Here is a 13785-nt window from a genome sequence, read left to right as displayed (position 1 = left end):
ATCTCTATAGAATACAAGGAATTTGTCGTGCTGCTCACTCTAAAGCTAAATATAAAGAGCGGGCAGTACAGTGAATATAGAGCACTTTTGGTTGCACTTCTTTTATTTTAGCTTGGACTCCAGAGTAACAACATTACATATTACTAGCTCCATCATAACACTGTTTCCTGCAGTTTTGTAATGATAGATCCATTCGTACAAGCACATCTGCAATCACTGCTGTTAATGTAGATGCATCCATTCCTTCTACTTTATAGAAACCGATGAAATCCTCGTATACTTCGAATCCTTTATTTACATAACGAATACACAAGCTCACTTGCCCCTGACGCAAAATGTCTGAAGTTTCGTCAACAATAAGAGAAAAATACTTTTACCGTCTAATATCAGATGCTATACACGAAGAACGAATTCCGCAGGAAGTTCTAAAATTTCTTTTTGAATGTCATGGCCGAGCCATTTATCTCGACGAAGAAGCCACTTGCTTAAATCTTCGGAATCCTCTGCTCTCAACTGCAGAAACTGATATAAGTTTCTGCTTCCTAAGAATGTCCACGTAAAGCACATCGCTGTCTCGCCAGGTAGCGAATTGACGAAATCACCTTGAGAAGAGCATTTAGCGCAAACACCACATTTTCGGTTTCGGCTATTTGTTTGTTCAATTTACTGTTCCCGTTCCCTTTTTCACTAAGGACTAATTTTAATGGTGTTTCTCGATGACCATGAGAATTTTAGTGACAAGAAAATTTTTCTAGTGCTTTTTTCCAGTTCTTCAAACCATTTTTAGTAAACCCTTCGTCCATATTTTTGAAAACGAAAGAAGATTTTTCTCCGTAGCTTTAATGCAAGTGAAACAAAACATCCGCTCTGAAAATGGATCCCAATAAAGCCAAGGGTAGTTATCGAACCAACAAGCCTGAAAGCATCGGCGTATTTTACCAAAATACACTTGAGAGGAAGAAATATCACGTGGTTGATTGGGAGCACTAATATCTTGCAATTTTATAGCACCATTGTCTACGTTCGATGTGTTAAACAGCTGTTGTTTGTCAGACACATTATTGACATTTGAACTTCCCGGCCTCGATTCCACACTTACATTAGAAACACTGTCTTCACTACTAGATGATACAAGATGATTCACCAGTTTCGAGTGTACTCTGCGCGACACTCATACGTGAAGAGTTCTCTCCACTTCTTTTTGAATTGATACTATTACTGCCACTGATTTTTTTAATACTTCAAGAGAGACATTTTGTCTCGACTCGAACACACACCACAGTTTAAGATACGATATTAGAGAGCACCAGCCGGACCCGCATGATACAGAAATACAGATATACTGTCCCAAAACTATGACAACTTTCTTGCATTCTTTCTTGTCTAAATTTTTAGAAAACTATAAAGATACTTCTTTCAAGTGATTGCCCTAAGGGGAGATAAAAGAGGAGGGAAGTGAGAATGATGCGTAGCGTTCTTTCCATCCACATGTGCAATTGTACGAATATAATCCAAGGCAGCAAGATGTTACTGGTTCTTTTACCGTATACTTGCTTGCGGAAGTTAAAAGAACAACAGATCAACATGGACTGACACCTGATAGGCAGAAGTGCTCATCCACCTCCTCTACTTTTCTTTGGCTTCACAAGACACCGGCAGAAGTTGACCTTACCTCGCTTTTCTACCATGTTCTTTTTTCTACTGCGCCACAGGACATCCTGAGGATGTGATTGACAGGTTATTGTAGCAACTTTTCCATCTGCAGTTGTTTTAATCCTCCATATTGTTTCGGACATGCGCATTTAAAAGTGACCTAGCATTAAAAGAATGCTGAAATCTAGCTCTTTGTATCGATGGTTTACCAAAATCTGAGAATCTTGAAGTTTTCTTTTCCAGCTGTTGCCTATGTATGGTTCACTAATTTAGACCCAAGCATATACATCTTGAACATTATAGATGAAAACCTGACACCATTAAAACACACATACTCACACACACACACACACACATATATATATATATATATATATATATATATATATATATATATATATATATATATAAGAGAGAGAGAGAGAGAGAGAGAGAGAGAGAGAGAGAGAGAGACAGAGAGAGAGAGAGAAAAGTAAATACGATAAACACTTAGCAATTTATTTCAGTGCTTCATATTTGAGAGGTAGTTTTCTCTGACAGACAAGACTTGTTGAATATCGTTTGGTGCCCCGAAAGTGGAGGGGGGAAAAATACTATATTTGCCCCCCAGTCTGTTAAGTGGGGGGCAAGTGACATCTTTTGCCCCATAGCTCAGGCGCCTATGCATTAGAAGAAACTTCAGAAAAATTAAAAATAGAAGATAAGCAAAGAATTCAAATACTGTAAAGGAGTGAAACTGGGTGACGGTCTATCCACAACACTGTTCAGAATAGCACAACACGCCGCAATCTATAACATAGATAGAGGAGGAATAATATTCTCGAAAATGAAACATGTAGGCGATGCATTTATGCTGATGATATAGCCATAATAACACGTACAGAGAGAGACACACAGCTGGAGAAAGAGATTAACAAAATAGACTGAGAACTAATATAAAGAAAGCAAAGTATATGGTAATACCGTACACAACAGAAAGAAATCATAAATCAATCATAATAGAAGGAAAAGAATTCGAAAAACTAGATTAAATATTAAAGCTTGACAGTTATAGACAAAGAACTACACACACAAAAACAGCACAGTTAACGAATAAATACAACTAGGCAACAAAACATACCGTGCAAATATGAAGATGCTAAAAAAATAAAAGCATAAGCAGAGGAACAAAAATGAGAATATAAAAAACGTTAATGAGATAAGTGGTAACGCATGGTTCGAAAACATGGTCACCGAGAAAACAAATTCAGAAAAATCTTAAAACTTTCGAACGAAGAATAGTAAGGAAAATTTACAGACCAATTAAAGAACAAGAAACCTGGAGAATCAGAACTAACGAAGAGGTAAAGACATAGTAAAGAATAAAGGCATAGGTTTATAAAATCGAATCGAATAAGGAGGTTAGAGATATAATAAGAATGGAAAGCGACCGAATGCCATACAACATAATGAAAGAAAGACTTTACTTCAGCAATAGAAAAGAAAGCCCAAAAACTAGATGGCTGGAGAGAGTGCATGAAATCCCTCACGCAAAATTTTAGCAAAATTTACGAACGTTTAGGGGGTCCACTAGAAGCTCAAACATATAATAGAAGTGTCAAACAGTATTGAAATAACTGAAATGGGAATTTGATAAATGAAAACGTTTTTCGCAAGGATTACTCAAATTCTCTCATTTTTAATAATATATTAAAATAAAGTAGTTAAAATGTAATATATATTACAAGTGTCAGACTCAAAGTATGTTAAAAAATTGAAATGCAAATTTGATCAGTAATAGCATTTATTGAAAGGATTACATAAATCTTCTCATTTTAACAATATATTTTAAAAATTATATATCATTTACCGTAACGTAATCTAAAATGTGTGACAAAGATATTTCACAACCAACATGTGACATCTAGTCTTTTTTTTTGGGGGGGGGGTCGTTTGCGCAAACTTGGACTGTCTTTCTTATTCTGTTCAACCACTTGCAGAATGTTTTGGAAATGTTCCTCTTGTTTTGTTGCAGAAAGAAAATCCGCAGTTAGCTTGATTCCATGTTCTGCACAGTCGTTGATAACATTCACGGCATTGATATAGAGAAGTGAGGTTTGAAATAAAGAATTTTCTGGCCAGCTTGCAACATCGTCACCGTGGAAGTCACCTTCAAGTTTCAGGGTATGAAATGGAAACCAGAAATCTGGTCCAACCAAATTGGTTAGAGACGTAGTATTGGTAATTTGTTCAGGAAACCGAGGTTTTCCAAATCCTGTTCCATAACTTTCAATTGGATTTGGTAGTGGAGTAGCAGGTTTCACAGCTAAGAATCTACTGGCAAGAGAACATTTCTGTTCGAAGGGCAGTGCGCTGCTGAAAAGACTCAGAGGAACCGTCTCTGATGTGTTAATACCACAAGTGCCGTTGAAATGCACGTGTCGCACTCTCAGAAATTAATAGATTTATGTTCTTGTACAGTGGTAGATATTGATAGAGCTTCAAATCGTTCTATGGGGCATCAACTGCAGAGTTGCATGTCATAAACCACACACTGCACACATGGGTAACAATTATGATGAAGTCTCTGAGCTTTGTAAACTGTCGTTGAGAAATGTGGCATCGTGAGGTAATGTCCGAATAAGTTTCTCTAATAAACATATTTTAATAGTATAGATGAATTTAGCTCCATCTCGCTACGTGAGCAGCAACCAGTCGTTTGAATTTAACTGGTGTCTCAGATATTTAACTGGTGTCCGAGAATGTGGTGCAGAGTTCAATGAACTCGAGGTAGTCATTTCTCAGAACTGTGTCTTGCACTGAACTATTTTCATTTTGTTCTAAATTATATTGGAAAAATAACAAAAATAATTTTGTAAATTTTTAAGTACACTTTGTTAAATTTTGTTTAACGGAGTTGGATCAAATCTTAAGATTGGATGTTCACTGATATCAGGTAATTCGTCATAGTGCTCACGAAATTTTGTGAAAAGGGAAATATCAGGTGGCGTAGTGATTTCAATATTCAAGTCTTTAAACACTTGTCAAACTTTAATTTCACCTATATTTCGATTCAGCTTTTCCTGTAACATCACGCAAGCAGCAGTAACATGACCGGTGTTTGATGCCGTAATGTCAAATGTCATGTTTACTGTGTTATCTTCACAGTACCATGACTTCAACAGATCCCCTGTAAGTTCGGCAATAATGATCCCAGTATTTATACCAACCACAGGTTTGTAAACAGGTGTGCCCAGTAGCTTTAGTTCATTCTTGTTCCCAACGATGACTGTAAGACGTTGTTCTTTCACGTACTTATTGGGCAAAGATGATATTAACTTTGAATTCCAGTGTACGGTGGCAATCTCTGGAGGAGTTCAGTTTTTCATTAAAAGTCCTGATATCTGTTGACTAACCTTTCGTCGGGTCCTCTCTGCACTGGAGTATGACGGAGTGACTTTGATGTATCTCACCTGCCTCCTTTATTAACGCTTTGGTATAAATAGCCTGTTGTGCAGGCGTCATTTGCAAGCGAGTTGCTAAAACTACGATGTTTGGTCTTTTGATAACATTATGTGGGACAAGAAGACCTATTGGAGAGTGCTGCTGAATTGATGACAGAAGGATTTGCAAATACTACAGTATAATCTGGTTCACTCTTGGTTGGTTCCTCATCCTCGCTGTCATTTTCCAGCTCAGGCAGATCAGTTCCAACAGCTATAGCGGTGCAGCCATCTCTTCATACGCTTTTTTCTTCCCCTTCTCTTGTGCCTTCTCACGAATCTTTCGAGATCTGATTTTGTTAGCCAACACTCTCTCGTATGACCCGAATGTCGCTGAACGGTCGGTTTTCGTAGATTTCAGAAAACGTTTATCCTCTTCATTCTTAATAAAGGCTATTCACATTGGCAGGCCATAACTGAAGTGTTTTGATTAATTGTTTCTCCATTTCCTGAATTTTTGATAGAGTGCTGGACTGGATCGACTACCTATAGGTATAGCCCGTATTTTAGCATTATCACTCAAATAATATCTACTAAATTAGTACGTGTTTATTATTTGTTTTGTATTAATTTCCCCGTCCTTCCCAAAAAGATAAGCGTTTTAGCGCTTCCAATAAGTTGTTCAAATCGTTTATACAGAAAACAATGATGGCTTTATAACAACATATATTCAGCTTCTCAACGCTTCTCAGCTTGTAACTTCTCTCTTCTCAAGTAAATACCTTACAGTTTCTACAATATCCTACTGAAAGATGTTCTCAGACGCCATATATTGGCCCTTGGAAGATGTCGTCCTGGCATCAACCAAAGTAGGAGTAGTATTGATGTTAAATGCCCTAACTTTTTGCCGCTGGATACCTTGCGTACTACAAAAGGGTTCTGTAGAACTGGGACCTGTACCCTAGATATTTGGAAGTCCATCTCTTTTCCCTTTATGCGTCTAAAATTACAAAAAATTAAAATTTGGAGGCTTTTGATGTAATGTATATCTTTGCTTATGTTTTATTACGTTACAAATCAGTATAAGATACATTGTCTTTCATACGACAGGGGTATAATAACGTCCCTCCTCTAAAATTTTGGTAGGGTGATGTATAGGACCACCTTAAAATAGTGGAAATTGGCAGATTTTAAAATTTGGTATCGGTATAGAACTAAAGTATTTACCTCTATATGTTCAGATAATTTATCGCGTTCGGTTCAAGGCTACAAAATTGTCAAAAATATAAATTTTGGAATGTTTTTGACCTCAAGAATCCTCTTTAATTCTAAAATTTAGAAAGGTGCGTATCGATCCATCCTTAAATTTTGGAAATTCCCAAATTTTCAAATTTATGGAGAGTAGTATGGTGGTAATATATACATTTATAAATTTGGCTGGTCCATCTTGTTAACTTTGACATGCTTGTTTATCCCTAAACTTGGGATTAAATGTAATCGCAATTGTAAGCTAATAGCTTAACGAATATAAACTATGGATCATTTAAGACAATTTATTTTTCATCTCTTCTCAGCGCTATGAGGTTGTAATTATTAATCTTAGCGACATCGAGAAATATGGATTCGAAACTAATATGGGTCGTTTTCGATCATTTTACTTGTTACTCCCTTCCAGTCTCTCTAAGTGTGCTAGAGGGTCTTACCCCTACTGGAAGCCAAACTTAAAGATAATCGGAACTGCTACCAATTAACTTACGGATCCCGAAAACTATGGATAAGACACTATTATCAATCATTTTCAATTATCAGTCAGTATCTTAGCATTAACATCTAGTAATGAAATTATTTTCTCACACGCTTTTCGTTCTGAAATCATGAGAATATTTGCTTTATCATAAAAAAAAAACTTTTAACTGCGACAAAACAAGCCTCCCAACTTGTCCGATTGATCTTTCGTCCATTCTCAATATGATACATTACATACATCAAAACCTGCAGACATGTTGGTAAGTGAGAGTCGGTGAGCAAGGCGTCGTCCTTAGTGATAGCATTTCCTAATTCAAACACACTAGAAGATTTCCTGGTCCCCACAGACGTAATCTATTCACATACATTTCGAAAACAGTCTCTTTTTTAAAAAATGAATTAGGGCAGGTGAAATGGAGAATGTCTTCTCCGTAGAAACTCCATAAACACCATAACCTTGGTTCTTAATACTTAGAATTTTGCATAAAAGTGAACAGTATATAAAAAGGGACTTAAGATTTTAAAATCTTAATTGTGCAAATACTAAAACAAGAATATATTACTCTTATGTTGTTCTTGTTCGAAATTTACGATACAAGCTACGTTGGCCTATCTGCTAAGCAACGTTTCAGATAAATATTCTGTTTCATATAAGTTTATGCCTCTGGTGGACCCCCTAAACATACTTGATTTTTATTTTAAAAAATGCTGTGCTGTATCATACCTCAAATGGAATGTTTCTAATCCAGAGACAAGTCACTTTATGAACAGTGGGGAGTTTGATGCACCCTAGGCTGGACGGATTAGAAAGTGATTCGGAAAGATTGAAGATTCGAGGATGGAAAGAAAAATGCAGAGTTCGGGAACACTGAAGGTAAATAATGAAAGAGGCCAAAGCCCACCCAGGGCTGTAGCACCAAGTGGTAAGGTAAGTAAAGGAAAGAAAGATACAACATTGTATTAGAATTTATTGTACATGTTTTCGTAGTTTTAGCTACAGGAATCGTTCTAACGTGTGAACCTAGTATACGCTAATTATCAACGGCACCCAAACGATGGCAAACAATTTTTGCTTAAATCATATGTTATACAGAATGATTCCGATTTTCTTTTGTTTCAAGGAGCCACCTTTCAAAATTTTGACTTTTTATCTCAGTACAATGCTATCGTCAATTTTGACGACCATTGCAGAATAACATCTATTATCTTTCTCTCTCTCTCTCTATCTATCTATCTATCTATCTATCTATATATATATATATATATATATATATATATATATATATATATATATATATATATATATATATATATATATATATGAAATCTCTGACAAAAGAAATATATATTCTAGTGTCTAACGTAAAACGATTATCTTGCGATAGAGGCATCAGTGTTGTTCGTGAAGGATATACAATGATTGTGCTGTATCCCTATCGGAGAAACGGAACTGTCTCCCATGGGAAATATTCTACAACGAAGATATCACCTCTTTTACTGACTCCGTCTCCTTTAGCCTAGCCGGCATAATCGTAAGACGTTCAATATTTCATTTCATTTTCTCTGTTACTGACAAATGGACATGACATATTACTGAGTGTGGATTTCAATTAGGTTTCCGTGATATTGACACCGCTGGTGTCTTTACTAGATGCTATGCAGCACAACAGTTGGTGAAGTAACTGGACCTGCATTACGTCTGGCTTGGCTATTGACACAGAGTTATGTACACTCATGTCCAAAATGATTGTCGCATATCCATAACTGTCTTCTTGTAAGAATATAATTTGATAATGATTTTGCAGGGTACTTTTAATACTGATACTATGTGTATAATCGGGAAATGTATATTTGTGGTAAATATAATATACCACAAAAAATAATTATAAATGCGAAAATTAGAATGAGTAAAACAAAATGTTTCTAAATGAGCACGCAAGATTTATTTTCGTTTTATTGTTTTTATTTACTGCTCTTTTGATATGAAATTTCCCACACACATGTCTTTGTCGATTATATAATACTAACATTATAAGAAATACCGAATTCGTTATCAAATTATATTCCTACAACAACATATTTATAGACATACGACAATAATTTTGGACATGAGTGTACATTTAAATAATAAAGCTCCATTCAATCCAGTTTGTGTAGATCGCATATCTATAATACTTTATGGAGGCAGATTATAGAAGCAGATATTAGAGTAATAAGTTTTTCTCATCGTGTTGTTTATTTTAAACACAAAATTCTGACTGGGGTTGTGAAAATAATGTATATAGTGCTAAATTCACGTAATCTAAATTCAAGTCCTGGATCAGACTGGATTAATTACACTTATATAAGCGCTTAGGGTCACTGTTATACTCTGCTATAACTAATGAACTACTGCAAAGTCCTGTAATTATGGTGCAATCGTTTTGGAGCCAAAGCTGAAACATGCCTCCACCAACAAACAATTTCCTTCAATGACGTTGCTGATTACCTACTTCAAACTATTCACTAAAGTTTGACATCTCGAATTTAAACGACATGTATGGGCTTTTTCAGCGAATGTCAGACTGATCTCCATTTTCTACTCTCTCTCTCTCTCTCTCTCTCTCTCTCTCTCTCTCTCTCTCAAATTCGATATCATTGGATATTTTCAATTTAAACGTATACCGGCTAGTATGTCTTCGCTAGATTATCATAGTACCTTCGATAGTATCTCGCACGATTATCTGTTTCGATTATTCAAAACACATCATTTTTCGAAACAACTTGTCGAAGTTATTGGGGGCATGTATAAAAATGCTATATCCAAACTTCACATTAACGACTGTACCTCAGAGTCCATTCATATTTGTTGCTGTGAACGATAAGGCTCCGTTTCGATACTTCTTTTTGGCTTAGCGTTTGATCCCTTGTTGTACAATCTTGTTACATTCCAAGAAGAAAATCTTCATGCGTTACGTAATATTAGAGTTCACGCATTTGCAGATCATATAATTATCAGCTCTATGCACCACTACAATTTGATTATACTGATTCTCGATGAATTTAGCAGTTTGAGCTCTTTAAATAATCAGATAACGAAGACATAATACTTCGTGAACTGGACTCTACACCTCCGTAACCAGAATCCATTAGCCTTTACACCTCTTGCCATTTTTGAATTCCTAGATATCACACTCATATCCATAGCTAACACAACATACGACATAATTTTGTTACCGATTTTACAGCAAATGCGGCACCTTTTTTCTCAAAGTAAATACAGAAGCCTCCAACTCATACAACACATATGATTCGTAAACACATACATGTATGCAAAATTGTTGTATGTGGTACAGATCTTTAAACTACTCATAGTTTATATAGAAGAAACTCATTTGGTAGGTTGGCTTCATGGAGTAGTGTTTACAATTTTCGTGTAAACAGAAACACTTTATTTCTCTTATCTGCCAAAGCAGGCCTGAATTTTGTGCATATTGAAAATAAATGTCAGGTACTCTTAACGAAAAATGCATTTTAGCAATCACGATTTTGCCTGTTAAACTTGGCACAATGGCTGGACTGTTGAACCCCGTTCTTGTACAATAAGAATCCTCCAAACTCAGGTAGAATAAAATACGGTTCAACATGTATACAGGAGAACACTCGTACCTGTGCTTATAAGCCTCATTTACCTGTCAATCATGCACCAACACCAAAATGAACCTTCTATCTTTCTGCAAAAAGACTTCAAAGGATATATCCCTTCTATTGAAGTGAAACATCCTGACTACCAATGGGGTAATGTATGGAGAAATGTTCATTCCAAAACACTTCCAGATGAAGTTGGTAGTGTATAGTATACACGTACGATGCTTTCTGACTAACTTAGTACAAACAAAAGATTGTACCGTATTGGCAAACTGACAACGAGCCTGTGTTCTACTGTGATGCATTTGCCTTTTCTCCATCGTTTCAGCCTATGATCACACTCAACATAGAACAAGAACTGTATGCTTCACGACCTCCTACTAGTTTCCCACCTGATAATATCTTATTACATGATTATACGGACCACCATCATTAAAACATCGCACAGTGTTATGGTTAACTGGTCATACACTTTTTTTTCTATATCTATGGTTCAAAAGGTAGAACTTACGACTACTTAAGCATGCAGCGTAGAATATTTCGTAAATGTACGAATATGAAATCTTAGTTTACGAACTTTCTTCGTACATTCTTGTCATAAGATTTAAGCAACTGATGTTAACCTCTGCTGTTTTATCTGCTCTTTTTTTAAACTGTTTGTACAGACTGTCAGTAGAACTGTAATTTTATAACAAAAGTCTAATTGTCATCATCCAGTGAACAAACCACCACACATACACACACACACATATCTATCTATCTATCTATCTATCTATCTATCTATCTGTCTGTCTATCTATCTATCTATATATATATATATATCTATATATCTATATCTATCTATCTATCTATCTATCTATATATATATATATATATATATATATATATATATATATATATATATATATATATATACAAGGTGTGTCAAAATAAGTGTTACAAGGCAATATCTCGCAAACTATACATCAAATAGGAAAAATATTAAGAGTCAATGTACAATACAGAGGGGCCTAAAAACTGAGTCAAACACGAGGATCCCCCGTCCCCATTTTGGGGGGAGGAGTGTGTACGTGAAATTTTCAAATGGGAACATAGGTCGAGTGATACCTCGTTCGAAAGAGCTTGGAAAACGGAACAATTTTTGAAGAAACATTTTTTGATATGGGGTACCGTTTTTAAGATGGCTCCCAAAAATGGTCCTGAATCAGATAAAATTTCCAGTACTTATAAATCACAAACGGGAGTAGAAAAACATGAAACAAAAAAGTGAAAAAGGAAAACGCCATAGGCAACGTGGAATGGTGTTTTCGCGGTGTTCCCAGGGCCCCCATCATGGGGCCCCGGGACCAACTTGAAAATTTCAAATGGAAATATAGGTCGAGTGATGCATTGTTTGATAGATCGTGGAAAGCCAAACAGCTTAGTACAAAATTTGTTTTGATTTCGAGCAAGCCTGTTTCAAAATGGCCGCCGAAAATAGTTCACCATTCAGTTACAAAGCGCAGTGTTCAAATTGAATGTTACAGGCCAATATCCCGCAAACTATGCATCAAATAAGAAATATGTTAAGAGTCAGTGTACAATACAGACAGCCTAAAATATGGGTTAAACGCGAGGTTCCTCGGCCCCTCATTTTGTAGGGAGGGGTGTATGAGGAATTTTCAAATGGCAACATAGAGCGAGTATCTTCTTTGATAGATCGTGAAATACAAACAGATTAGTACGAAATTAGGACCTCGTCCCATTTGAAAATTTCACGAAAACCCCCTCCCACCAAAATAGGGACGGAGGAACCTCGTGTTTGACTCATTTTTTAGGCCCTTCTGTATTGTACATTGACTCTTAATATTTTTCCTATTTGATGTATAGTTCACAACACATGGCTTGTAGCATTTATTTTGGCCCACCATGTATATGAAGTGGGTAAATGCAGAGAGTTTCTGCTTATTGTTCGGTGCACTTCTGGAAAATTAGCTTTTAAAAAAACTTATTTGGCTTTGTAGATATATTACTCATACATAGTCGCAATCTCAAAGCCGTGAATCATGGAAGTATAAGTGTAAATTCGTTGCTAATCCGCCAACAACAGTCGCCGCTGATCCGCCATGTCGTTGCTTGAGGTCATCCAGCTATCGTCTGGCGTTTTGCTAATGGAATGCACGAAGAACATACGTAGCCCATGTATCATCTAGAAAGTGTTAAGATATAGCAATGACAAAATGTACAAACATTACGCTATATGAGGCAAATATATATATATATATATGTAATATGGGATATTTCATATCTTCCATTTAAAAGCAGAGAGATATTTTTGCCAAATCCAGGGAAACCCTGTGCTTTTATTTATTTCTAACCTGCTGTGAAGAATAGTGAGATATTCTGTAAATTTAAAAATCTTACCTGTATATTTCGATAAGCATACCATTCCAGTAATGTTGCATTCTTTCTTGTCCTCTGGAAAAGAAACATTATTTCATGAATAAGTAATAGAGCATTACTGGAGCATGAATAAAATGTTCATCCTACATATTAGCCGCTCGAGAAACATATTGGTATGTCACTTGTTCTAACTTGCGAGAAAATTTGAACACTCTCATGCACTTCAATGCAATGGCATATACCAAAGAAGTTTCTCCGGCCATCTGCAGGTACATTTCTGAAATTAAAGTAACTACATACTGTTCTGTGGTTGAATCCCAAAACATTCCACCTAATAATTCAATTTCACCGCAAGTGGCGCTTATCATTATGTTCTTTCGAGCTGTTTAGAATATAATATTAGTGATTCAGTTACAGTTACATTTTAAATATGTTTCTGATATTTTTTTTCAACCTATTATTCAATATGGTGTACATTTTCACAACACTACACTTCCCTAATACATTGCAATATAGAATCCTATTAAACTTCAAATAAAAGTAGAACTCCAAACTTTCATCTAATAATCACATATTGACATTTCATACCTATGATTGAATCAATATCCAGCTTGAGCATATGGGGTTTACTTCTACTCATCTTTACACAGAAGCTTCTGATCTTTCCAAGCCCTAGCACCATTGGTAGATGCTCGGTTTACTTGATGGTTCCTTTCGGAAGCACGTACGACAGTCTTTGCACCATTTTTTGCCAGTTTCGTAACAGCAAATTCGCAATACAAACGCATGAAAATTCCTAATTAGATACAAGATTTCCTAAATATTACTTCAGGCCATTGAAACATAGCAGCAACAGCTGTGTACAAAACCTCAAAAACGTGAGATGACTATTTTCCAGCTTGTTTCACAAACTTTAATTCAACCCCATGTTGTCAAACGAAAACAATGATAATAG

At 35.8% G+C, this 13785-nt stretch overlaps 1 protein-coding gene across 4 annotated transcripts in view; it reads right to left on the bottom strand.

Annotated features, from left to right (window-relative positions):
• The window catches only part of LOC145673430 (uncharacterized), a 573733-nt gene that overhangs the window by 254996 nt on the left and 304952 nt on the right, over nucleotides 1-13785 (bottom strand). For 3 of the 4 annotated variants that reach the window (XM_081743130.1, XM_081743129.1, XM_081743126.1), the window contains exon 5: nucleotides 12852-12905. The exons of the other annotated variant lie outside the window; for it this stretch is intronic. In XM_081743130.1, coding sequence (XP_081599256.1) covers nucleotides 12852-12905 — 54 coding nt within the window. The remainder of the gene's footprint in view (nucleotides 1-12851; nucleotides 12906-13785) is intronic. 4 annotated transcript variants of the gene reach the window in all.

This window comes from Thermobia domestica, chromosome 16 (genome assembly GCF_964235325.1).
Source record: "Thermobia domestica chromosome 16, izTheDome1.hap1.1, whole genome shotgun sequence".
In the NCBI taxonomy this organism is placed as follows: domain Eukaryota; kingdom Metazoa; phylum Arthropoda; class Insecta; order Zygentoma; family Lepismatidae; genus Thermobia; species Thermobia domestica.
This window is presented reverse-complemented; position numbering and strand designations above follow the sequence as displayed.